Below are 27,356 nucleotides of genomic sequence, written 5' to 3'. Positions count from 1 at the left end.
ACTTTCTTCTCTGATTTCTTTTCACTGGAATGCCCTCTGCACTCTTTTGGTTCCATCCCATAGGGCATTTTTCATTTCTTGAATGTACTAAGGTTCCCTTGTCAGGTAGCCTTCCAAGATGCTATTTTACCTGCCTGAAATTCTTCCTGCATCTCAACCCTGGTTTACGTCGGTTCAACCTATGGATCTCAACTCAATTATTAGTCTGAAAAGCCTTCTCTGACACCCAGTTTTTGGTGAGGGAAGAGGCCCCTATAGAAGTTCTCAAAGTATCTGCCTGTTATTTAGCATTAGATTAGTCTCAGTGAAAGAAGGAACTGTGTTTCTTCTTCTCAGCATTCTATTTCCAGAAACATATTGCATGCCTACTAGCTCATAGTAGGTGCTCAATATTTATTCAGTGTGTGAAAGACAGAAAAGTTCTGCAAAGCCTCAACTTTTCACTTGTCTCAGCACTTTGGATCTCTTTGTATCTTTGTCGATTCAGTTCTTTTCTTTCTTCTGTTGATGTGCACACTATATTCAAGGCACGATCTAAGGCATGAAGACATATCAATAAATATAGGTTCTTGCTTTCCAGGAACTCACACATCAGATTTCTATAATTCAGGGTTTTTTTAATTTAATGCTCTAGAACAATGTGAACTTTTAGTGTTATTCATTTTCATTTCAAAGAAAGATCATTTTACTTACATAGCAAAGGTGGAGACCTTCCAACTTTCAGTCCAATACTTATAACTTTACCATTTCAGGCAAGTCTTGTGGTTCCTTCTGGAGGTGTGCGGCTCTTGCAGAAATGTGAAGATCTTCCATAGTCCTCAGACTTTGGTGTGATTTGGAATCATCAAGAAAGTTTCCAGGTATAGGTTCCAGACCACCACCTCAAAGAGTCAGTAGCGAATGGAGTGGATTCCAGCAATATGCATTGTTAACCAGCATCACTGGTGATTCTGTTGCTACAGACTCAATGCAGTGGGCAGGGCCTGGACTGCCCACTGGGTCTGATGTGGAATGGAAAGAAGGGCTTACCCCCTCCACTGTTTCTAGCCCTGTGACTAGAAACGGTCCCCAAACAAAAATCAGACAAACAAGATTATCCCAGATCGTAGTCCATGAGATGAAGGAACTAAGCAGCTGGTTGAGATGGAGCCAAGGGGAAAGGTTGCTCTTTTTTTCTCCACCTCTACTCCTTTCTTCCTTGATGCCTTAGTGATTCATCGCGGAGATCTGAAATAAAGTTCACAAGAGTCATATTTATTGAATAAAGATTTTGCATTGAACCAACTCTAAAAAATGAAGAAAGTTTCACCTGCCACATGTTTCTTTTAAAAAGTCAATTGCTTTTCAACCCTGGGGTTTCTCCATTGCCTTGTTAAGTAGCCTTAATCGTAAAAATAAAATAAAACTACATAAAGATTCAAATATACCAACAAAGGAAAGCTTCCGTTTCTTAAATCATCTTTCCACTTAGTAGAACACTAGCTCTTTTCTTTGTATTTTGACTAGGCAATTAGTTTTATTGTGGCTCAGATGGGAAGGCATCCACGTGCAGGAGACTCAGGTTTGATCCCTGGGTCGGGAAGATCCCCTGGAGAAAGAAATGGCAAACCACTCCAGTATTCTTGACTGGGAAATGCCACGGACAGAGGAGCCTGACTGGCCACAGTCCATGGGTAGCATAAAAGTTGGGCACAACTGAGCAACTAAGAACAGAAGTATTTCCAAGGACCACATTCAAGAGATTTGGAACTCTTGCTTGACTTCCTCATGTTGACCATGTTGACTAGGCAGCAGATAGCAGCTGATTCATCTGTACAATTAACAAAGAATGTGTCATTCTGTTCTATACTTTTCTGTACTGTAGGAAGAGACTGTACAGAGCAGATGTCTGGACTTGTACAGGACGTTTGGTCCTTTAGAGGATTACAGTTGCACCATCAATGCTTGCCAGAGGTGGCAGGAAGGCGGCCCTGAAAGTTTGAGTCCAGACATGTCCAGTGTTTTAGGATATATCAGATGAATAAGAATGCATTTACCCTTCACTATGTCTCCATAGAAAGTTGCTTTGGGTTTGGAGGTATACACACACACACGCACACACACACACACACACACACACACCCTGCCGCCGAGACAGGTCAAGAGCTAGAAACCACAGGTAAGGGAGACGGAGAAAGAGGGAGAGAGAGACAGCAAGAGGACACGCAAGCTTCCCAACCCCCGGCCTCCACACCCTCCCCCCTCCACTCTGGGTATCCACCCAGCCCCAAGTCGACCCGACCCCACCCTCACCCACCGACACACTCACACACACTCTCACACACTCACCCTCTGGCCTGGGGGTGGGGGCTGGGTCTCGCCTTAGGTAGCCAGGCCAAAGGGGACCTTTGAGACCTCGGCTTCAAGGAAGTCTTGGGGTCCCCACGGGTGACCGCCAGCCCCAGGGCACCGCGTCCAGCCGGGCCTGGCCCAAAGCTGATGCCCCCTCCCTTGGGGAAGCTGCTTCTTCCGCGTGGCCTTCCTCTGAGGTGCGTCACGGGCTGTGCCAGTGTGTCTGTCTCAGATCCGATGCCATCCTCTCTCCCCTGTCTCCTGTTTGCTGTCTCTCTGTCGCTCGCTCTGTGTCTCCCTCTGTCTCTGCCTCCGTGTGTGTGTGTGTGTGTGTGTGTGCGTGCGCGCACGCGCACGCGTCTGTCTGTCTGTCTATCTGTTTCTCCCTCTCACAGTCCTGGAGTCTATCTCTGAACTTTCATCTCTTTCTGCCTCTGTCTCTCCTGACACCCGGCGGCCCGTCCGTTCCTCTGGCCTCGGCCTCTCACAGGTGCTATGGCTCTGGCTGATGAGGTTGCGACGGCGGGCTGTCGACTGTCTGTGTGTCTGTCCGTGTGCCTGCCTGTCGCTCGTCTGCTCTCGCAGGAAGGTTGTGTGCTTGTCCGGCGGTGTGGGGGAAAGGTGGGGGCCTCGGTAGGGCGAAGGGGCGGGGCTGAGGCGCTCGGGTGGACCACGCCTCCGTGGCTCCCGGTGGGTTTGGGCACCGGGCAGGTGTCGGGCAGGATGGGCGCTCAGGGCCCTGGCTGGGCTGCGCCTAGGCCCACAGGAGGCTCAGAGGCCCGAGGGCCGCGGGGGTCGGGCGGCGGCGGGGCCGAAATCCAGACACCTCCGGGCCGCGTGGCCCTGGGCAGCGAACGGGATCGAGGGAGGCCCGGCTCGCCGAGCGCGGCCGGGCCTGGAGAGGCCCAGGGTGGAGGGCGCCAAGACCTCCGCGCCCCTCAGCCCACCCCCCCAGGCCCCGTGCGCACGCACGCCTGGCATGCCGCTGGGGGTCCCGGAAGCCCTCCGGGCTGCCGAACCTGGCCAGGCGTTTGCTGGCCGCGGGGTGGCAGTGTTCGGGGGCGTGGCGGCATTGGCCGGCGGAGTCTGGTCGCGGGTCGTTCGGCTCAAGTACAGCGCGCGCCCCCATGGTGAGGTGTGGCCTGCTGGCCCGACCGGCAGGTCAGAGCGAAAGGGAGGCACAGCGCAGGGCTCTTAGGGCGCCCGGCGGCAGCCGCCTCCTTCTAAGGCCATACCACCCTGAACGCGCCTGATCTCGTCTGATCTCGAGGGCTCACATTTGATGGTGGTCTTGTCATCTCCTACCTCTTTCTCGTAAAGCTGGCAGCTGAGGGAATGAGGTAAGTGTAAAATTGAATAACAATAGACTGTGTGGAATCTGTGAATGTGGAGCTCTGTGAATCCGTAGGTCTAAGGAGAGACTGGCAGCTGCCGACGTGGAGTATCTGTCCCCATGACCGCGTTTATGTCATCATATGTGCCATTGACCGCCCTCCCCTTTGCACCCTTCCTCCCGCCCTCATGGGACCAGGCAGCGTGGCAGGAATGCAGGGGCTGGATTCTGCTACAGTCAGGACTTGCTCCTGATGTGCTTCGGGGTGAGTACAGGCCGGCCTGGTCCTGCGGGGGCACGGAGCCCACGCCCCAGGGAGTGGAGGGTCAGTGGGTCTCTGGAGGTTAGCCTGGGAGAACCCTCACAGCAGAGAACGTGACCTTGGCGCCCCACTGCCGCCGGAGTGGTCAGAGCATGGCCAAGGCCCCTCGCATAGGGACGCATGGGTATCCCTCCCACACCGGCAGTGCTGCTGGCCACGCCCTGCGTGCACGTTCTCGGAGGGAACAGGGCCCAGAGCGTCAGGGTTCACGAGGCTGCCCTGCCCTGGGCCTCTCCGTACGGAGGCCAGCGTTTCACACGGAGGTGCACCGGCATCTGGGGCTCGGCTGCTGCTAAGGGGCCACCCTCCCTTGCAGGTGCTGCTCTGGGTGGGCCTCTGGTGGGTCCGGCCCTGGGGCCCAGCCCTGCTCGAGCAACTCTGAGGGCAGGAGGCTGTCTGCTCTGTCCTGTTCACATCTCAGCTAGAAAGCTGGATTGGGCTTTTGAGGTTTTTTTACCAGCAGCTTTTAGCTATATGTCAGAATAAAGTCAGCCACAGAGTACTCTCCTTGATCTGCTTGGCCCTCCATGTTTCTCTGAATTCTCAAAGCAGCTGAAGCCCCAAATGGGGTGGGGGGTGGGGGTGTCAGGAGGGGCAGGGGCTGGGGCACCAGCTGCCAACCCAGGACTGACTTTTCTGTGTGTGTGTTTCCAGTTTACCTGCACGAATTCTCCAGATGTTTATACAGCATCCAGTATACAACAAAGACTACATTTTGAACTCGATGGAATCTTTACTCTGTTAATACTTGTTACATAGACCCGAAGATATTACAGGATTTTTAATTAGTGAAAAATTCATGAATACCATAGAGAAAATATTTTAGAATTTAATGTTTCTGATATTTATGTAAACTTATGACTTCATTTATATAATTACTTCCTTTTTCTTGTATATTCAGGCTATGAATATCCTTTCAGATCAATTTCATGTTCTGATACCTGATTTCAGTCTTTCAAATGAATGTACTGTAGTGCTTGTCTGTATAAATCCTATGAACAAACACAGGGCTTTTGTAAATGATGTATTTATTGTAATTATTCTTGTTTAATTTTTCAATGTTAAACCATGAGAGAAGGGGTTTTCCTGCGATTGTAAAATCATCATGACACGGTGTGCTTTATTATCCTTCCAGAATGTAACCAAGCTCTCCAACAGTCACTCTGAAATAAGCAAACTTAATTTCAACCAATTGTTGTTGGATGTTAACGACTGGCCTAAACTGTACTTTTTCTAGCAAGAAATGCTTTTTGTCCACAGTGTGAAGTGATATAAAAGTACTGGGTGTTAAATGTGAGCTTCTAATGAAATTTGGGCTGAAAGGATGCCTAGAAGAAGACTGAAAATCTCTCCTGTAACCCAGTCTCTGTGGACCCGGATCCCTCCTCTCCGGTGAGACTCTTTGGGGACCAATCGCAATGCCCTGCACCTGCTGCAGAGCCATCGAGCTGGACAGTGAAGGTGCCACTTCCCAGACAGACAGGGTAGTGTAGCTCTGACAAAGGCCTTATTTTTATGTAAATCATCTTTTTACATGATTGTAAACTTGTTTAAAGAATGGACCTAGGCGTACATTTTTAGATTGTGATGACATAGCCATTCTGGATTGTGTAAGTAGCAAATGTAATTTTTACTTTTTCAACGGCACATTAAAAAAGCCAGCAAGAGATGCATTCAGGTCACAGTGTGATATTTATTATGCAGCTGGTATCTTGGTAGACAGAGACAGCATGTCTCTTTACATGTGGGTTCCGCCTTTAATTTACTTGTACAATTCATTGTTATCATTCTATTTTCCTATTAATCTTTTGTGAACTTCCCGAATATGTGACAAAGTATGTACAGTCTACTTTTGAACTATTTTCATCACAGTATTATTTATTGCTTTCTTTCAATAAAGTACTGAAGCAAAATTTCCCAGGGCCAATAAAGAGTGCCGAGGGTAAGCTGTACTCTCACTGAGAACAGACCAGAGCTGGTAATGGGAGCCCGTGTCATCACACGGACATTCTGTTAAGAGAAACGGACGGATGCAATGGAAAGGCCAGAAGGCGGAAGCATAGGTGTCCCTAAAGGACGACCCACAGTGTGTTCATGTCCTTGGCTCCGGAGACAAGAGGCTCCATCACTTCAGCATCTGCGGGGACAGGGCCCCTCTGCTGCTGAGGTGTGGGCAGCGGGCCGAGGGTGGGAACAAAGTGCAGGTGTCGAGGCTCACCGTCGGTCACAGGGTGGGGTGTCCGAGGGCAACCTTGACGGGGACCCAAATGATGCACCCTAGTCCAGCATCAGGTCCTCCCCCAGCATCAGACCGTAGTCCAGCATCAGACAGTAGTCCAGCATCAGACCCCAGTCCAGCGTCACGGCCCTAGGCCAGCATCAGGCCCTCCCCGACCCTCAAACCCTCCCCCCACCTCCGACCCTTCCCCAGTATCAGGCCCCCCACCTCCAGTATGAGGTGTGGCAGCCCTACTTGTCTGATACTCCTGAGCACACTCAGGCAGCCCCAGAGCAGCAGGACAATAGCTCTGGCAGGAGGTGCATCTTTAGGAATCACCTGCGGAGCAGCAGCAGCTGGGCTTTGTTTCAGGTCAAGGAGAGACAAAGAAAAGGCACTTGTGCAGGAGGCAGTGGAGGCTGTGGGCACGTTCCCCCAGCTCTGCTTCCTCCCCGTAGGGGCTTTGTTCTCCTGCTCTCTCACAGGCTCCAGGGTGGTGTCCTTCCAGATTCAGGGTCTCCTTGATATCTCAAGCCCAAGTCCTGAGTTGCGTCCCAGTCCGGTGTGGCAGAGGGCTGGGAACACCCAAGCTCAAGGGCTGAAAGGATTCCAGGGGGACAGCCGGGCCCCAGCAAGTGGCAGGGCAGGGGATGAGGGTGGCCGCCCACAGAGGGCCCCGGAGCAGCACTGGAAGGAGAGCAGTGATGCCTTAGCTCACTCGGGGAAGCTGCCCGGCCTGGCACTCAGAGATGTTACTGCCAGCAGCTCTGGGGATACAGGAAGCCTGGCGAGTGACACCACGCCACCCAGGCCGTGTGGTGGGCACTGCTGACCATGGCCTCGGTTTTCATTCTGGTTCCAGCTGTCCCTCCAAGGGCTGGCGGGCTCCTCTTCTGAACGGCACAGACATTTTCTTTCTGTGGGTGAACGCATCCCTTGTTTCTGTTGGCGCTGTTGTCGCTCATCGTGTGTTTTCCTCTTTACAACCTGTGCTTGCTGCTCTTCCAGTTTAACTTAGGAGCAGCCCTTATTTTCTGCATTTCTAGTTGTCAGCATTCACTGGGGCTTTCCAGGTGGCGCTAGGGGTAAAGATCCTGCCTGCCAATGCAATAGATAATGAGAGATGTGGGTTCGATCCCTGGGTTGAGAAGATGCCCTGGAAGAGAGCATGGCAACCCACTCCAGTCTCCTTGCCTGGAGAACCCCATGGACAGAGGAGCTAGTGGGCTACAGTTCCTGGGGTCGCAGAGTCAGACATGACTGAAACAGGTTAGCACACACTCAGGTTTTAGTTCAGTCGCTCAGTTGTGTCCGACTCTTTTCACTCCTTGGATTGCAGCACTCCAGGCTTTCCTGTCCTTCACTATCTCCTGGAGTTTGCTCCAACTCATGTCCGTTGAATCATCATGCCATAGAGCTATCTCATTCCTGTTTCATCCATGAGAGAGGTGGCTGGGGCTCAGCAAAGTGTCTGGTCCCACTGGGTGGGTGTGAACCTGCCCTAACCGCTCCCTAACCACGTGACTGTCACTGTGTCCTCTGTAAATCGGGAGGGGGCAGCACCTGCTTGGTAAGGGACACAAACAGCATCTGGTACATAATCAGTGCACCATCCATCTCAGCATTGTATTTACTACTAATAGGGATAGCATTTAATAATCTGCTCCTTTTTCTCTCTTGTCACTTAACTGTGCTCCAGACCACATCTGCTTTACTTACCCCTGTAAATCCCACACCCAGCACAAACGAGACTTAACACATTTGTGGCTGAAGAGGCAGGAACATACGCTGTCCTCAAGGAGAGGAAGCTGAGTGATATGGGGGCCTGATGATAACTCTGTGTGATGAGGGGACCCCAGGAGGACCTGTGTGGCTGTGGGGTGTGGTGGGGGGCATGGGCAGAACCCCTGATGAGCTCCTGGGGATGGGGAAGGTGGCAGGAAGGAGGGCGGGCTGTTCCTTGTGGGGTGTCCACAGATTGTACCTCACCCCTCACTGAGGAGCACTTAGGCCGTTTCCAAACACATGTCACTGTTAGGATGAAACAATCATCGCCCAGCTCCTACTCAATCAATTTCGTAGAATATGTTTCTAGCACTGGAGTACAATCATCTGCTTTATTCATTCCATGCTCCGTTCATCCACCCATCCAGCCAGCCATCTGTTCATCCATCCACCACTCACTAATCAATCCATCCATCCACTCTTAATTCACCCATCCATCCAACCATCCACTCATTAACTCAGCCGATCATCTCAGACCCATTGAGAAGACAGATGCCTCCTCCACTCCTGCTCCCAGGAGGACCCCCAGCATGATTGACAGGAGCCTCATGGGGACGACAGGGGAGACACAGAAGGGAGATGCCTGCAGGCCCTCCTCCCTCTGATCGGTGAAGCACCCACCTGGTCCTAACGCCTCCTTGCTGGGGTCTTCAGGCCGGCCCTTTTCCTTCTTGCGAAACAAGCGGCTGATGGAGGACTTGATGCCCTTCTTCTTTGGGGCTTTGTGCAGCGAGCCCTGGCTGCTGGTGCTGCTGCTGGGGTTATTCCCGGGGCTGTCCTGAGAGCCTGTGGAGCTTCGGGGAGAGAAAACGGCCTTTAACTGGCAGCCTTGTGCAAACACACACCCCTCCACAAGAGCTACTGATAGAAACGGGCACCCATGCAACACCCGCGCCTCAACCTCGCAGCTGACAGTTGGAGTCTCCTTCACCAACCACACTCCACATGAGCAATGCAGGCTCGCGGCGTAAGACAACCGCACCAGGAAGCTGAGATTCTCTGCCTCGAGCTCTCCCCCGAGGAGGGCTTGACTCCAGGCCAGCTGGTGCAGAGGGCACTCTGACCCTCCCTTAGGGTTGCTGCTCGGCAGGTGATGATGCTCCAGGAGAAGACGAGCTCCCCTGCTCTGGGTAGGTCCCCCCGCCTCCCACAGGGTAACCGTCCGCGGCCGTGGCAGGTCACCATGTAGGGCTGCTGGTCAGGTGACCACACGTGCCCCCCATCGAGTGCTGCCTGGCTCAGGACGGGAGCTCAGCAAGTAGTGGTCTGAATGAGGACAGTGTCAGTCACAGGAGGGGACAGGGTCTCCTGAGAGGAGACCCCTGCAGAAAAGGGAGGGACCCTCAAGAGCGAACCCGAGAGGCACGGGGCCGTCACTGTCAGGAACATGCCCCAGGCCAGGCAGACCTCTACCCAGAGCAGGAAGAAAGCTCCCACTGGAGTCAATCTGTAGAGATGGACGTTTTCTAAAATCACTGAGGTCACTGAGCTCTTCTTCCCCAGCACCTGAAGTTCACCACTAAACACAGGCACCGAACTCAGTGGTATTCCTTTAAAATCATCCTTGCAACTCTTTCAAGACAAGAGGCGCAGGGCTCCTGAAACTGACGATGCACACACAGGTCGCTTACTTGTGGGCGTCCCTGAGGTCCTCATGAGTGGCTGTGCGCAGCGCCCCCGTGTGCAGGTGGCCCAGCTGAAGGGACCGCGGCCAGGCGAGGGTCGAGGTTTCACATTTGATGGAGGTCTTGTCATCTTCTACCTCTTCCCGTATAGCTGGCAGCTGAGGGAGTGAGGTAAGTGTCAAATTGGCTAACAATAGACTGTTCTGAAAAAGGCAATCACACAGGCTTTACATTATAACCAGAAACTTATTTGAAAATCTATTAGCTATGCTTTCCCCCAAATACAAAAAAAACCCTTGTTATAGCTTAATGCCATCTTAAAGGACTGTCTTGTTCAAAAAATGCGGGGCTATGGAGCAGTGAGAGCATCTGACTGAGTGCAGAGACCCCGGACGGGAGCCTCCCTGCAGCCGGCCTCGGCCCTCCCTGGAATCCAGCGACCAGATGGCCCTGCGGGGCAGGACAGCAGAGTGATGCTGGCACCATGAATCCTGCACGGCATGAACTGCCCTGATGAAAGGACTGTGCTCATCACCAGATGCTGCTCAGAAGCACCACAGCTAGAGTACAAAACCTCTCAGCAAAGCCGTCCAGACCTTTCTGTTTGAAGGAGAAAAAGACACAGCTTGTGCCACCATCCAAGATCATTTGTAGTGATGATGCAGGTTACTGGAAGCCATGACAACAACAGAAACAGAGAAAAGGTACCTAACCCCTCCACGCGAACACCATGTGCCTGGATCGTATTTCTCGGTAACATACAGACTGGGGACTACCCACTGAAGTACTTACACACAGTTCGAGTGTCATTCGCTCACAGTGGTTTCCATAAGGCACCCCCAGGTCTTCACTAAGAGATGATCTTGTATCACCCTAGAGCAGTGGGAAGTTCAAAAGGGAGGAGATATATGGGTACCTATGGCTGATTCATGTTGAGGTTTGACAGAAAAGAAAATTCTGTAAAGCAATTATCTTTCAATTAAAAAATAAACTAATCAAAAAAAAAAGAAGAAGAATAAGATGATCTCTCTTGGACTCCCAGCGTTTCCGCTGGTCCTGGGTGTGAGGAAAGGAAAGACAGTTTGGGGACAGATTAACCCTGCAGGGTCCAAACAGGTCTCACTGATACATTTCGGTGTGTGGTTAAACCAGGGGAGGTTTTAGGAGACATGCATGGCATGTATTGTTATAAACAATGAGTGTGTTGTTTTGACCAACTAACCTGTGCCTCTTTGGTGGGATTCTGTAAAGAATACTGATCCCGTGCAGCCCCACAGGAGCTTGGTGAGAACAAAGTAACTTAGTGCAAAATACAGCTGAACTCATTTAACAGCAACTGGATAAACTGGGCTCCCTCCCCTGAGCTCTAACAAGAACCCTCAGACAACAGAAGGCTACAAAGGCTAGAAATTTTCCACATGGAACTGAACAGGGATCAATCTCAAAGTCAAGTAAAAAGAAGCATTTATAAAAATCAGAAAACAACAACGAACAGAGCAGGGAAGTGACACACCTGGGTTGACTATGGACTCAGTGGAGACAAACACCTGCCTCAGAGTCAGGGCCCAGGCCAGCCCCTTCCCCCGGGCCTCCTCCTGAGGAAGGCCTCTGGGTCTGCGCCTGGCTGCCCTCCCCCAGGATGGGAGCTGCCCCACTGGTGCCACATGTGGCTAGGAAGGGCAGTGCCGTGTCCTCGCTGAACAGGAGGGCAAAGCAGGCCACAGAGCAGGCGAGCAGCACACCCAGGTCACCAACCCCAGGGGGACGGCGCTGCTCTGCTGTGCTCAGCAGAAGGGCTCCTGTGCACTGAGCTGCCTGAACTGGAGCACGGCCACCCCAGTCCTGCGGGAAGGCCCAGGAGTGCTCTGTCAGTGGGCTGGGAGCAGGAGAGGGACAAGGAAGGCCAGCCCTTGGGGCACTGGACTCCAACAACAGGGGCTCATCCAAGTGACCCGAGGGGAGAGGCAGAGAGCCCCCTCCTGATGCTCCCTCCATCAGGGATGCCGTGATGGACACGAGAGCCTCTGGAGGAAAGCGGGCTGGACAGCACCATGGTTAAGTGTCCAGGCTCTGATCAGACCAGTCCGCACCACGCTGCTGGGTGTGACAGCCTGGGCACGGTGCCCGGCCTCAGTGTCTATGTCTGCTGAATGGGGATAGCAGCAGCCTGGACCTCACCTGAGGATGAGATGACAGACTCGGAAAGCACATGCCCAGCACACAGAGTCTCCTGCATAATCCTACCCACCATCATTAAATTGGCTTCCCGCAAATCTAACATCTATGGCTCTGATTCAGTCATTTCTTACATGAAAACACTAAGCGGAAATTCCATGGTGGTCCAGAGGTTAAGACTTGGCACTTTCACTGCCGGGACACTGGTCTGATCCCTGCTTGGGGAACTAAGATCCCATAAGCTGTGCAGCATGGCCAAAAACATAAGTACAGAAATTTTTAAAAATAAGAAATAATACTATGTCTATTATAAACAAGCATGAGATGATCAGAAGGCAAACAAGTGGGAGAAAGGCAAACTGTTACAACTGTCCCAACGAATGACCTATTTCCGACAGAACCATCAGCACATTTTAAGTGGTGGGTGAGTTTCATCACTTCCATTAAAACATCAATTATTCACCAGGACATAACCACACAGTGTTCATTCACGTTAAATGATAAGGACTCTTTAATACTTCACAGAGAAACAAAGGCGTGCTACATTACTAAATAGTTTACCTTTCGACACTGCTTCCTTAAATCACTAGGCTGATAGATGCATGCAAAGAAATGAAGAGAAACCAGATTCATTGTGACTTTGCAGCTAAAATTTCAAGAATTCGTAGAGGCAAGTACAGTAAAGCAAAAATGATGGCAAACATGTAAGTGACATGAAGATTTAGAGAACATGTGACTGGAAACAGAACATTTTTTTTGACCACAGAATTTAAATAAGCTATTCAAGATTTACTAGAGAAACAGTATAAATTATTACTCAGGAAGATACCATTCTATTACAACATCATGATTTATTAAAGCATAGCATTCTGTACAACAAAGGGTCTTAACAGGTGTCTATTCTCAGCCAAATTTCTCTATAAGTTAGTTTCTCTTAATCAAAAACATGTTATACTTTAAATTATTAACTGATGAGGAAGTTACCATAATATCTATTTTAACATTGAACAAATCTAACCACCTCCTGGACATTAATGTGAAATCCTGACATATAATTTGATTTAAAACTTCTCACAATAAATTCATTAAAGCAAGTTCCCTGTGAAAATATGTAAGAATGAAAGCTAGCATAATAGCAGGTGCAGTCTTTACATTTTATTAACCATAGAAGATACTTTCTTAACGAGTCTAATAGAGACATTAACTGTGCAAAAGCTGATGAGATTTACAGCCTTAAATACAAGCACCAACACAGAAAGGATATTGTGTCAGTTCAGTTCAGTTCAGTTCAGTTGCTCAGTCGTGTCCGACTCTTTGTGACCCCATGAATCACAGCATGACAGGACCCCCTGTCCATCACCAAGTCTTGGAGTTCACCCAAACTCATGTCCATTGAGTTGGTGATGCCATCCAGCCATTCACCCTCTGTCGTCCCCTTCTCCTCCTTCCCCCAATTCCTCCCAGCATCAGAGTCTTTTCCAGTGCGTCAACTCTTCACTTGAGGTGGCCAAAGTGCTGGAGTTTCAGCTTTAGCATCAGTCCTTCCAATGAACACCCAGGACTGATCTCCTTTAGAATGGACTGGTTGCATCTCCTTGCAGTCCAAGGGACTCACTCTCAAGAGTCTTCTCCAACAGCACAGCTCAAAAGCTTCAATTCTTTGATGCTCAGCTTTCTTCACAGTCCAACTTTCATATCCATACATGACAACTGGAAAAACCATAGCCTTGACTAGATGGACCTTTGGTGGCAAAGTAATGTCTCTGCTTTTGAATACGCTATCTATGTTGGTCATAACTTTGCTTCCAAGGAGTAAGCGCCTTTTAATTTCATGGCTGCAGTCACCATCTGCAGTGATTTTGGAGCCCCCCAAAAATAAAGTCTGACACTGTTTCCCCATCTATTTCCTATGAAGTGATGGGACCAGATACCATGATCTTAGTTTTCTGAATGGTGAGCTTTAAGCCAACTTTTTCACTCTCCTCTTTCACTTTCATCAAGAGGCTTTCTAGTTCCTCTCATTTTCTGCCTTAAGGGTGATGTCATCTGCATATCTAAAAGTCCATTAATTCTACACTTAAGAGGATCATTTCTTTATGTAAGCACAATCTCATTTATGAATTACACATGATATGTAGTTTAGGATCCATCTACATATATTATGCTTATAACTGCGTGCTGCTGCTGCTAAGTCGCTTCAGTCGTGTCCGACTCTGTGCGACCCCATGGACTGCAGCCTACCAGGTTCCTCCGTCCATGGGATTGTCCAGGCAAGAGTACTGGAGTGGGTTGCCATTGCCTTCTCCTGTAACTGCACAGTGATACACCAATTCAACTTACTGCTATGGGGGAAAAACACCATTTAATGAGACATGAAGACAAAGCACAAACCCGACTAAGGGGACACATGCTGTGGACCATAGAACGGCTATGATCAGAGGAAGTGGGGGGACGGGGGAGGGGAGATGGATAGGTAAACGACAGCCTCGGGGGCTGGTGGGGGATCTGGATTCATGACGACTAAGCAGACAACAGGATGAGAGAGGGAATCAAAAGCAATGATGAAAGCAGACACACTGTCAGAGAACTCCAACAGCAAGGAGAACATACAGAACTGTTCTTTGCAAAATATTTGGAAAGAAATCAAGCATGAAACCACAGAGAAATCATCAAAGAATTTTAAATATCAACTAATTAGCCAATGATGCAAATTATAAAAACAGTGTCAAAAGACCACAAAATGGACTAGTTACCACTTCACAGGCCGCTAAAATGATTCACGGTTAATTTAATTATAAGCTGACTAACAATGCAGCTAACATGAAATGGGTGGTAACAGAAAAAAGAGACAATACAAGTCCAGTTACAAAGCAGAATGTTGTACACGTGATTTCATGGGGTAAACAGCAATACACTCACAACACCTAAGCTAAACACGCAAGAAAGCTGGAACATGTGCTTTAGAGCCGCACACTCTGTCACCAAAAGCCCTAGGTCGTCATCCCAGTTTTAGACTCGGAAAAGTGAGGCAGCCCGACGTCTTCCCTGGGGCCCTGGGGCCCTGGGCTTTTAACCTGGTTTCACACGCAGAGCTGGACTGAGCACGTGGCCAGGTCCATCAGCAAGCAGACCAGTGTAGATTCTTGGTTTTGTTCCCACCGCATGCCCTGCACCCTGCAGCCAGGCATCCCCAATGGAAAATCTGCTGTACGGCTTTCCCATGCCATGAGAGCTGCCTATGGTTACTTTCACGAAGCTGTCTGCTCCCTGAGAACAGAAACTTCCCTGCAGCTGCTGTGCCCAGCACAGGCCAGGTGCAACGTTACAGAGGCAGGCTCTGGCTGAGTTCATGATGACGTGCTAAGTAGTGGTCCAAATATCAAGACTAATTTGTCGCTGTGCCATTGTGGAATGATTAAAGACTAGGCGGTTTAAAAACTTTTAGACCTCTGAGCGTAGCAAATGTACCTGATTTTCTTCTGGGTATAAAGAGAAAAAACAAAAAAACAGACAGAAAACAGCGTGCTGGGGGAGGGATGCGGCAGGGAGGAGGCAGACACATACCAGAGTCATGATGCCCAGCTGGTCTCCCTCCTGCGCCAGGCTGTGCCGCCTCCTTCTGGGCTTGGGCAGGGGCGGGCAGGAGCCAGCATGCGAGGAGGTGGGAAGCAGGTTGAGGGAGCTCACTGATTTAAAACGGCGGAGGCTGCCTAAGCTCCCCCTGCCCTCCCTGCTCTCAGTCTCCTCGGCCCACTGCTCCGTGTTCTCCTTCTCTTCTTCAATCAACCTAAAATAGAATAAAATGCATCACCTGCCTTTGTCAGCAGAGGAACCTGTCTGGACAATAAATTTGGGCTGGCATTCTGTGTCATGATTAGCAAATTCCAGAAACAGTTGCTCAATGAACATCTCAGCCAAAAGGTTCTACGTTTCCTCTTTTGAATATTCTCAAACTTAGAATAACTTAGCGTTGAGTCTTACAAACTGGCCCTGATCATTCACGCTTGATTTCACTTATTTACTCTAACATTCTGAAGGGGCCCTGGTGGCAACTCTCTTTCCTGTGAAGAGATACCTCCAGTTGACAACCCTTACCTCCCCTGCTCTCAGGGCAGAGATGCACGTCAGTGCCTCAAGTCTTTTCCACTGGGAATCAGGAACTCTGTATAATCAAAAAACCAATTCACAAACAAGCTGCAGTTTCTAAACACAAGTCTCCAGACCAGATGAAGTGCTGAGTTGGTCTTTTTTTTTTTTTTTTAAGGTTGTGTATATACAAACGCATCACTTGATGAAGTTCTCCACCAGTTTTGTCTGAGTTTCTGGATTCATGTCAATGTGCTGCATTAACCTAGAATTCAGTTTCTGCTCTTCTCCCCTAATGTGTGGTGGATGTTTTTATATAGCAGTTTAAATACACGATTATGCAAATAAAATGATTTTCAAATTAAAATACAAGATTCTTACAGGAAGTAAACTCTCCAGCTTCACTTCTACTCATACATCTGGAAAGTTTTTCACTGTTGATAACAAGTTGATGGATAGAATTGACCATTTACATCAAGTCAACTTGTTGCATAAGGAAAAATCACTTTTACCTGACAACTTGCTGTAAAAATAAAAATATTAATCTATAACCGTTCCATACTTCTTGCAGGGACATGGAAAGACCATCTTTCTGAGCTCATCTGTGCTCAAACACGGCCCACAAAGCTGTCTGTCTTGGCGTCAAATGGGCAGGTGACACCACTTGCGTTTGCTGGTTGTCCCGTACACCCCCTGCCTTTCCCCCGGAGCATCCCGCTTGGCCGACAGGAACGGGCACCTCGGCCTGGGCTGACGTGGCGAGAACAGTCTGAGCAGCAGCTCTGCCTGGTCCTGTGCAGGGTCACCGGCCTGCGGCCACTCTGAAGGTGGACTCGGGACACGGCCATAGCTGTGCGGGTGTGGCACCAGGCAGGCCTCGGGGCCCCCAGCCACCTGGCTGCACCCAGACCCAAGGCCCCCCGCTCACCACGAGGCAGGCCTTTGGATTCTATCCTGCTTTGAAAATTGTTATAACTGCCAAGACGGTGTCTAAAGAAAACATCTTAAATATACTGATGAGATGAGAAAAACTCAAACACATGTCCTTGGACCACTGTCTTACAACAAGCCAATCTTCACACTGCATTAAGTTAAAAAGGAAAATGCAGATCTGAGTGGGAATTTGCCAAGTGCAAAACCCCAGCTTTCACCAGGTGGCTTTTCACCAGAACATGGGGGGTTCTGAGGGACACAGGAGGGTCCACGGGCCGCAGGGGACACCGCCTCAGCACCTCACCCACCTTGGTGCTCAGAGCTGAGGGGGGACACCCCACAACGCCTCCTGCCGCCCCCACAGAGTGCGGAAACCACACCATGGACAGAACGCCCCGGCTGACCGAGCTCTGTAATCAAGGGCCATCTCAAAACTGAAAATTCTTGACGCAGACCTGAGGTCAGGTTTCTTACTATGGAACACTCAGACGTCCCTAGGAGAAGACAGCTCCTCAGAGAAACCGAGTTTCTGGTGCTGAGTTAAGGATCACCCACCGGATCTCTTCATTGATGACGTCCAGCTGCTCCTGCATCATCACGGTCAGAGTCTTGGCATCGGCCTGCCTGCTGGGCGACAGCTGAGTGGCCGAGCTGAAGAGGGTGACCCTGTCGCCCTCGTCGTCAGACACGCCCTCATCACTCTCAAAGGCCTGGGCCACGTCGGCCAGCATGCTGGCTTGCTGCGTGTGCTCGCAGTCCTGCTCCTTTGGGGTCTGCACCTGGGCGCGAGAGGACCACGTCTCATCAGCGACATTCAGGGCAGCTCAAGTCTATCAGGAACTGAACCCAATTTTACATGGAAGCCCTGACTCTGGATAAATGGGCCATGCTCATGAGACACTGCCATCTCTTAAGCGAACAGGACTCAAGAATCAGGCAGGGGAAGAATCCAGTTCCTAGATGGCCTGGTGACACTCAGGTCTCAGCGTGGACGGCAGGCAATCCTATGAGGTTATTCACAAGGGTGGGCTGATGGAGTCAGAGACAGAAACTGAAAATTACAAAAATACATCCATGCCTCCATCAGCCAGGCTGGAGGAAAATAAGAAAAAAGAACCTTTCAGCTCGGCAGCCGCTGGGTCCCTATCAGCAGTCATCACTGGTACCAGTTCACCAGAGTGTGCCGTCCTCCCAGGCTCCCAGTCCTCCGTTTCCCAGGCTGGTCTGAACACCCACAGAGAGGCGCAAGCAGGGGCAGCCAGGATACGGGAGGGCCAGCCCCTCCGCGGCTCTCCTCTCGGGACACAGGCCCTCGGGCTGTTCTGGGGGATGGCTCCTCGCCCTGCAAGGGTGGCTCTGTCGTCAGAGACACATGGGATAGTGCCAGCGGGGCCCCGTGCCGCCCTCCCGCTCTCACACCTCACACCCTTCTCTCTGAAAACGTCCCCCCTGCCACACTGTCACCCAGGTCCTGCCTTCTTTCCCAGACAGGACCTCAAAGGAACTGAGGGGCAGCCTCGAGGTGCTGGCTTGCTGGCTCCCTGCCCCTGTGTCCAGTGCCCTAGCCTCCTGTCTTCATCACAACCCCGCCCCAGGGCTCGGCTACCCCATTCGCTGGCTCTGGGACCGCCTGCCATCATTCCTCCTCTGCTCCAGTGAACCAGCTGCCTATGGGTTCACCCCCATCAGCCCGGTTGGCATGTCCTCTCCCTTCTCTCGCCTTCCAATCGCACAAGGGGAACCAGCAGATTCCTCCTCCAGGGCTCCCTGCAGCGCCCACTGCAGGTCTCTGAAAGCTCCTTGGGAGTGGCCTCTACGGTCCCCCTCCCCGCCAGGTCTCCACTTCTCTGCCAGCAGGCGGTGAGCCCCGCCCTGCAGGGCAATTCCCCGGGGACTCGAGGAACCCGAGTTACCAAGCCCCTTCCTTTCCTTGCCCTCCCCCACGCCACCCCCCGCCCCCAGCATGTCTCTCCCTGGGCTCCAGGCCCTGCCCTCCCTGGGGTTATTCCTCAGTCCCTTGTGCCCCTTCTCAACCTTCGAATGCAGGATGCCCCACAGCCCTACCCTTGCACCCCATCTCTCTCCACCGGCACCCGCCTGGTGACTTTACTGTGCTCGTGCCTTTAAATGCCATCTGTATGCCCACGACCACAAGTCCACCCTGAGCTGAATGAGTCCTCTCCCGGATGCAGGCCGGAACACTCAGCTGTTCTCCTGACACGTCCCCGGGACACCCAATGGGCTCGTCCACCTCAACAGGGCTGAGGCCCGGCTCTTAGCTCCCCGCCCCGGCAGCCCTCCTCACCTCAGGAAACAGGCTCTGGCCTCGAGCTGCTCAGGCCTGAGCCCAGGCTCCTCCCTGATGTGGCCTGCTCTCTCCCTTGTCCCCGCTGGTTGACATGACCCTTTTTCTATCTCCGAGTGGCTACTTCTCTTCCTGCCTCTGGGTCTCTGGTTCAAGGTCACCCTCCTGGTGTCACCTCACTGGCCACCCTGTTTACACACGATCATCCCCTCCTCCTTGGACAACTCAGGCACTCTGGTCTCCTTTCCCTGCTCATTACTGTTCAGCAGGCTGCGCGGGTTTAAAAAGGGGTCCACAAATTCTTCCATCCTCCTCCCTTCAAGAGGCAGAAGGGGCAACTCCTGCTCAGCCCCTGAGCGAGGCAGGACTTCGCAGCTCACTCTCGCAAACAGAAGTGAAGGTGTGCGGCCTTGAGACCAGGGCGTGAAAGGCCCCGGGCTAAACCCCACACTCTTGCTCTCAGAGGGTGTTCCGAGGAGCGCCAGGCCATGGGAAAGCCACACGGCAGGGACCTCGGCCTGTCCCCAGCAGCCAGGTGAGTCTGAAAGCCTGCCATCCAGTCCTGGGGGCCCTTCCCTTGCCCTCAGGAGGCCCTGAACCAGGCCCGCCTGCTACAATGTACAGGCACTGGGGACTGTGAGCTGCTCCCTGGGAAGTCACTAAGCTTTGCAATGATTCGTTACGTAGCAGTGGATAAAGGACACACACGGTTTTTAATTCACTGCTGGAGTCCTACTTCTGACCATGTCTGGCCCAAACTAACTGCTCACTGAATGTGGAAGCTCAAAACACAGACATGTATGAACAAATACACGGCATGAATGAGGCGAAAAGATAAAGGCACTTAAACTCCCAATGAGAATTCTTCTCACTATAAGCTGATGGATATGTGTATCCATTTACTCGTAGGACGATTTCAAAACTGTGCTAATTAGTACCATGCTGGGCCTCACAGTAGGCCACAAATAATCAAAATTGGTTAAGGAAAAAAAGCATGCCTTCAAAGTAAACTCTTAGCCAGAAAAAGGAAAATGGGGAGACGTAAAGCAATCTATCAGCGCTTTGTTCCAAACCCACCTCAGGACCATGGTGTGAGGGGGCAGGTGCCTCACAAGGTGCCCACCAGGGATGGGAAGGGGGCGGCGGGGTCCTTGCCTCAGATGGCTCATCGTGCATCGCTGCCAGCCGGCCTTTCTGGGGGCACCGCAGCACCGCCCCGTTGCCCAAGGAGTCTGCCGGCCGGTCCGCCACAGGGAACCTGAGGTCCGGGGCGCTGCCCAAGTGGGGTCGGCTGAAACACACAGCGAAGAAGAGTGCTGTTAGAAGAAAAGAGAGCTCACTCTGTCAGACGAGCCAGAGCCTGTCCATTTGGAAGATCGGCAATTTCACAGCAAAAGGGCCCCCGGGAGGGCACTGCCCTCTGGCTCCAATAGCAACAGGCTGCCTGCTGCTCCGCAGACACTCAGGGCTCATCCCCAGCAGCTGGAAAACTCCCGTATGTGGGGAAGGCAGTGCTGACGCGAGGGTGTGGAGCTGACTAGGACAGGATCGGCTGTCTGGGGTTGCTGCATCCAGGGTCCCCCTGGAGCCCGCTCTCAGGTCCCAGGGCAGGGCCTGCACCTGCTCTGCTTTCCCCTTGGCACCCCACCTCCCCTTTGGCCCACACCTGCTCTGACCTCCCTCTCCCATGGGAAGTCTGTGGATCACAATCACTGGTCTGCCTGGAACACTGTCTGCACCGCTCTCAGTGTTTTTAAAGGTGCCTCAGACAACCCGCAGCAGAAAAGTCTCGGACCCACAGCTCGAAGCTGAGCACCACTGGTGTCTCCCATTAAAGCAGAGGTGAGCGTGTCACCAGAGTCTGGGCTGAACAAGACCCAGCACAGATGCTCAGGCCCTGAGCACTAAGGACTGGGCCTACAGGTGCCAGGAGCTCACTCAGCAGGGGCCTGCTGGGAGGCAGGGTGGCCCCGCCTTGACTGTGAGCCGCCTGCACTGCAGGACCGCCCGGGCTCTGCTCAGTCTTGTCTCTGGGACGAGGGTGATGCCTCCATGTGCAGGATTCCCTAAACCCAGGAGACAGGGCCTTCCTCCGAGGACAGGACACCCCATAGGTCTGCAGAGTGGCCAGGGCCAACCACCAGCTCAGCCTGCTCGGGGTCACACGCTACTCTGCTCGACGGTTTTGCGAACACTGTGCTGCACAGGAGATGGAAGTCTGGAATCTCCCAGAGCCACACCTGTCTTCCCTCCCATCTCCCCTCCCTCCTGACAGAACTGTTCCCTTCTCTGCTCCACTTCCACCCAAGGGCTTCGGGCTAGAGCACACTTGGGAACTGAGTGGGGGGTACGACACAGTCCCGCTGTGGACTGGGGACCTTCGAGGGTCCTCTGAGGGCCAGAGGCCTCCGGGTTGGGTCCACCCCCAACCATCACCTCCCAGTCCCCTCACGGGGTGCAGCCTCCATCTCTCTCCCCCTCCTCACCCGAAGTTCTTTCCTCCGGGAGAAGGTCTCAGAGACAAGGTGACCAATTCCTCTGGGAGGTCCCACCAAATACGCCGTGCCTGCCCTGCCTGTGAGCCAGTTTTCAGTCCCCACTCCCTCCCTCCTGAGGCAGCACAGTGCCCCCCACCCAGCCCACACTGCCCACAAGCCCCATTCTGAGGCCCCACCTGTGCTGCTAAGTCACTGCTGTGACCCCTCCAGAGCTGCCTCCTGGAGACACCCCTCCCTCGCACCAGCCGCTGTGGCCCACTGTCTTCAGAGCACAGCGGCTCGTCCTGCCCCGCGGCTGCTTCCTCTTCTCATCTCTCACTCTCACTGACACACACGGGACTGGTGACCAGGCCCCAGGCTTCTCCATCTGAAGCCCCCAATTGTGTCAGGCCTCGGTTCCTGGCATCAGGTCCCTCCTCGTTACCCAAAAACCCCCAAGAGGAGGAGGCCGTGTCCACCTCCTCTTCCTCCACTGTCTACGCAGTCCTCCTCACACTCACCTCGTCCACCCCGGGAGCAGGGGTTCCCCACCTCTGACAGCCCCAGCCCCTCACCCTGGAGGAGCTCTGCCACCAAGTCCTGTTCTGCAGGGCACGTGCTCTCCTTGAACTCCACCCACCATGGTTTCAGACACAGGACCAGTTTCTGGCTCTGCCTTTGTCTCAAATGACATCTCCTTTTCTCTAGAAGAAGGCTGGGTGGGTGCTCTGGACTGTGAGGATCCCCTAAGCACACAAACACAGAAATATGCGTATGGGCTCCAAACTGTCTCCTAAGTCAGGATTCAAGCAGTAGTCCATTTCCTACAGATGAATGAATGTCACCAGTAAGCACTTAATAACCTTTGCTAAAGTTTATCTCTCACTTGTGACCATTTTCTGTGAAGAAGCCAAAGAAACATTTAAATACTTAATAAGAATTACCGTCCCTATAACAACGAGGAAGAAAAAATCAGGATGTTCAGTAATCTGCTCTCCTCATTCACAAGCCAGGTGATTCCTCCCACCGCAGTCAAAAGACTACAGGTCATTAACCTTCTGCGACTCTTCAGAAACATCAGTGTCACAGTCTGTCAGGCCCCTCAAATGAATACGCCCAAATATCAACTGGTCGGCCCCCTACTTCCAAACCTCTGCTGTGGTTTTGAGTGTTGTCAATCCTGTGACGACCACTCCGTGGTACCAAGTTTGACCCTAAGGAACGATGCTTGTCTCTTCCCTCTCGCTGTCCACGAAGCTACAGGCTCCTTGAGGTGCGACCATGAGCAACACCCAGTCATACTGTCCACACACCAGACAGGCCCTTGTCACACTCGACAGCGCTGAGGGGAGCTGCCCAGGGGAACAGCCTACCTGTGGTGGAAGGGAGCCCCTCGCAGTCTCGTCTGGTCCACTTCGGCTCTCAGGGTTTCCAGGTTTAGAATCAGCTGGTCCTACGAAACAGCAAATGACACAGCCTGCACCGCTTGCTTTTTGGATGTAAAGTGACTTGCACCAAAATGTGCAGAACAGGTTACATCAGTAGGTATCAACTCCCACCATTGTAATTCTGAGAAAATGTTCTCTAAGAGTCCCTAGCAAATAGAAACACTCAGAACAATGTTAACCCTTATAAACCATAATGAAGAGGAAGTTCCATCTCAGGTGTAGAAAAGGTTTCTCTGGAGGAAACATGGCAAGCCATTAACAACCATGAAGTCTGTAGAGAGAAGCTAGACTTCAGGCGGGGGTTTCGGGTCAGGGGGACATGACTCACTCTATTGCCCTCCCTCCTCTCACTGCTTTAAACTGTCTCCATGGAGCTCACCTGCATTCCTCACATTCATTCCTCTACAGCCCACTTCACTTGCTCATGGGGTAAAACAAGTCAAACGGGCCAAGTTTGTGAGTCACTCAACTCAACCTGGAAGCTCTGTGCTGTTGGCCACGGCAGTCACTCGCCTCATGCAGCCCCTGAGCACGTGAGACAGGCTGGTGCAAAGCCCGATGTGGAAATCACACAGAGGATTTCAAGACTCGTGGTGAAAGAAGGACGTCGAGTAGCCCGTTGGTTTTTAGGAAATTTTAGATTGTGTAGGTGGCTCGTATTATCTTTCTGACGCACAGCACAGTCCACGTGAAGGGCTCACGCTTTGTCTCAGCTTTTGGGTGATCCCTGAAAGGACTACTCAGAATTCTGAACCACACACAACAGCCACACACTCTAAATCCACCTATAATGCAAACACATTCAGTGTTCAAAACCAGAAGTGCTATACGTGTTATAGCAGTGGATTAGCCATAAGGAAAATGGAACTCGACTTCTGCTAAGCATCTGCTCAAACTCATGTCCACTGAATTGGTGATGCCGTCCAACCATCTCATCCTCTGTCATCCACTCTCTTCCTGACTTCAATCTTTCCCAGCATCAGGGTCTTTTCCAATATGAAAATTCATATTAAAAAACTGGAAATAATTACCTCAAGCAAATTTTAAATGCAATAACAAAGTTGCCAAGTCTGTGTTTTATAAGATGAGCATCAATTTCAAGGTTTAAAAAGCTGTTTTAGGACCTACTGTATTTAAAAAAATGGAGAGAAGACAAAAGAATGATCTATTTGAGATTGGCTCTGTATGAGAAATTGCTGAGACTAATTGACGGGACGGGTCATGGGTATTTATTATACTACTCCATCCACTTTTGTGCATGTTTGCAATTCTCCATCGTAATACATTTAAAAAGTTTATTTTCTGTTAAAGCAGAGTCTTCTCCAGCAACACAATTCGAAAGCATCAATTCCTCAGTGCTCAGCCTTCTTTATGGTCCAACTCTCACACCCATACGTTGCTACCGGAAAAACCATAGTTTTGAGTATATGGTTTGTCATATATGGTTTGAGTATATGGTTTGTTGGCAAAGTGATGTCTCTTACTTTTCAATATGCTGTCTATGTTTGTCATAGCTTTCCAAGGAGCAAACATTTTTTAATCTCATGGCTGCAGTCACCGTCTGCAGTGATTTTTGAGCCCAAGGAAACAAAACCTGTCACAGCTTCCACAATAAGGCATCGGCATTCAAAGATTTTTAAAGCAAAACAAAAGTTGACTTTGAATTGGCTTAGTCTAGTCATAAACAGCATCCCGATCTCAACAGCCTCTGAGCAGCAGTTATGAAAGTAAGAAGTGCACACCTGATCGGGAGATATTGAGCTCTCTGCCTAAGCGGGGAGGGCGCCTCACCGAGGGTCTCACGATGGGAGTCAGAACCACTGCCCCCTGGAAGTCCGCCTGTGAGGCTCTGCAGTCCAGGCCCAAGAACACAGGTATGGTGGGGACAGTACTGACACGTGAGGCTGGACCCGGGATCCCCACTCCATTTCCTGGATGGTCTGTATTGCCGTGTGGCCAACCTTTCCAGGAAACCTCTCTCAGGACTCAGTGATGTGAGCCTCCACCATCACCCTTTCCTGATGCGCCTTCTGTTGCAGGGCAACTGCGGTTCTCCTGTCTAGAGGCAGCCATCCTACACACACACCGTGTCTGGACCAGCGGTTTGGCATGTGGGACTCCACACCTGGGTGCCATGCCTTCAGTTTCATGGGCCCCGGGCTGGCACCCCTAGGTTTGTCTGAGGGGCAGTTGGGAGGTCCACCTGTATCCCAAGCAGCTCCCCGGACTGGCTGGTCAGAGCAACAAGCAGCCTCTTTGAATGTGGGGAAGCCCTGGCTCCTGCCCACCGCCTATGGGCGACCACCTCTGGCCCTGCTCCCAAGGAGGTGGGTGCCTGGATCAGCAGATGGGGCCACACAGGCACACACTCGATGCCAGAGACGGGAGTGGTGGAGAAAGGCAGTGCTGGCCCCCGCCCAAGCCACGTCTCCTGCCCAGACGCCGCCTCCCTGTCAGCACAGGCACCCGCTGCCGCTCCTTGTTCTTTGCCTCCAGTTGGACCTCCATCTGGCGCAGCCTATCCTCGATGCTGCTGTGCCTCTCTCTCCTGCCTGTCGGCCAAGAACAGCATCAGCTCCGCTCACAACAACCCTGTCCTGACAGCACGCGGGCTTTGATCGCAGGGGCGGCAAGCGGGCCATGCTCTGTGCGAACCACGGGCCCTGGGTTCGCCGGGGGCACGCCCGCATGCCTGCTCACACAGCCTGCGCGGCTTCGTGTGTGACACATGGCTCACGGAGGATGCTGGTGACCAGCTCGTGAGAGGAGACGTGCTCCCCGTGCCCCAGGCCCCACACCCACGGCCGCTGCGCTCCCTCCTCGGACTGCCTGTGGCGAGCCCGCGTGGGCAGCAGACAGCGGCAAACCCGAGGCACACGTTCTACCTTCCTAAGCTGGGAAGGAAGTTCGAACCGTTTAGCCTCCTGAGTGGTAGACCTTCCGGAAGACAAAAGGTCGGACTACAAGGCCGACTGGGGATGGACAGCAGAGATGCCAGGGGAGAGGAGAAACCAAGCCTGGAGAGGAAGATCACAGGCAGAAGGGTGCCCCCTGGCGGCTGTTAGTGCCCCTGCTCTGGGAGGGTCTGTGAGCACCGGACACCGGCGGCCTCCCGCGACGTGATGGCCCCTCAGGCGCTCACTGAGCTCCTGGCAAGGCTTCCGACAGCCGAGTCAGCACAGACCCGGCCCGACTCTCTATGTTCAGCCAGTGCCCACTGGCAGCGCAGGGCAACACCTTTCCCGTCAGAAGGACAGGGTGGCTGGCTGGCTGGCAATGGGGTCGGTGCCCCCAGCAGCGCCACATCCCAAGGACATGGCCTCTCACCCGCGGGCTCCTGGGGACGGCGAGTGGGGAGTGGGGCCTCGGGTCTGCACGTGCCCTGCTGGGACTTCTTTAACAAGTGTATGGATAACAACTTAAAACTGTGTTCATTACAGAGCTATTTTGGCCATCTCTTAAACGAGAATGGGATTTTTCTAGGTCTCTATCCTGCTAGGCTTTGAGTGGCTGACTGAACTCTGAGCAGCAGTGACTCGGAGCTGAAGCGTCCTAGGGACACACAGAACTCGGAACAAAACTGGAGGGAAATTAACGTAGGGATGACGCAGAAGTGGGGCGTGCCTGACACTCAGGGAGCACTCCCATCTCAGACGGGCAGCACGACCCCCACGTCTGCGCTCCTGTGTGGACTGAGCAGCACGGGCAGGGGCGCGGTGGGAGAGCAGGGGAACAGGCCCTCCCTGTGCCCGCCCCCCAGAGACCCACAGCAGCACCTTGGAGAGCGAGGCCACCCTCTGCGCCTGCTCCGCCTCCACCTCGGGCAGCGTCTCTGCCCTCCGCAGTCTCTGCTGCAGCTTCTCTACCAGCTCCAGGCGCTCCTGCAACCTGCGGTTCTTATCCTCTGTCTACAAAGGGAGAGCAGAGGATCAACACAGGCCGAGAGGTGTAGCCACTGTGGCTTTAAGTAAGCTGAGACAAAACCTAAATGCACGTGTCTAGTGGATTCATTCTGTTTCGGAAGCTCCCTCAGGGTATATTTTCTCTCAGTGTTCCTGGGCTTGGTCTCAGTGAGCAGAACGCCTCCTGCCAGAGTATTTGCTTTTCCTAAGCATTCCCCAAGGACATCTTAAAAAAAAAAAAAAAAAAGTTCTTCTATATTAAAGAAGATCTGTAGAATCTTATTCATTCTTATTGACAAGTTAAGGGAAGAAGGGTTCACTACAGACCCTTCTTAAAACATCAGCAGAATCATCATTTAGAGGGAACCCTACCGACCGCAGATGGCTACGGGCGTGTAAGCCAAAATATGGCTTTC

General features: G+C 52.1%; 1 protein-coding gene across 10 annotated transcripts in view; it reads right to left on the bottom strand.

The window, feature by feature from the left end:
- Nucleotides 1–5,659: 5,659 nt before the first annotated feature.
- The window catches only part of LOC139179644 (liprin-alpha-1-like), a 304,559-nt gene continuing 282,862 nt past the window's right edge, over nucleotides 5,660–27,356 (bottom strand). For 6 of the 10 annotated variants that reach the window (XM_070779265.1, XM_070779266.1, XM_070779267.1 and 3 more), the window contains 9 exons: nucleotides 26,815–26,946; nucleotides 22,964–23,043; nucleotides 20,191–20,404; nucleotides 17,364–17,587; nucleotides 15,354–15,576; nucleotides 10,407–10,487; nucleotides 9,621–9,817; nucleotides 8,611–8,783; nucleotides 5,660–7,121 (listed from right to left, as the gene is read on the bottom strand). In XM_070779265.1, coding sequence (XP_070635366.1) covers nucleotides 6,919–7,121; nucleotides 8,611–8,783; nucleotides 9,621–9,817; nucleotides 10,407–10,487; nucleotides 15,354–15,576; nucleotides 17,364–17,587; nucleotides 20,191–20,404; nucleotides 22,964–23,043; nucleotides 26,815–26,946 — 1,527 coding nt within the window. In that variant the 3' untranslated portion in view covers nucleotides 5,660–6,918. Of the gene's footprint in view, nucleotides 7,303–8,610; nucleotides 8,784–9,620; nucleotides 9,818–10,406; nucleotides 10,488–15,353; nucleotides 15,577–17,363; nucleotides 17,588–20,190; nucleotides 20,405–22,963; nucleotides 23,044–26,814; nucleotides 26,947–27,356 lie in introns of all 10 variants that reach the window. The other 4 variants (XM_070779269.1, XM_070779272.1, XM_070779270.1 and 1 more) reach the window with 4 other exon arrangements.

Source organism: Bos indicus, chromosome 25, assembly GCF_029378745.1.
Source record: "Bos indicus isolate NIAB-ARS_2022 breed Sahiwal x Tharparkar chromosome 25, NIAB-ARS_B.indTharparkar_mat_pri_1.0, whole genome shotgun sequence".
Classification (NCBI taxonomy): domain Eukaryota; kingdom Metazoa; phylum Chordata; class Mammalia; order Artiodactyla; family Bovidae; genus Bos; species Bos indicus.
Note: the sequence above shows the minus strand (reverse complement) of the source record. Positions and strands in the feature narration are given on the sequence as shown.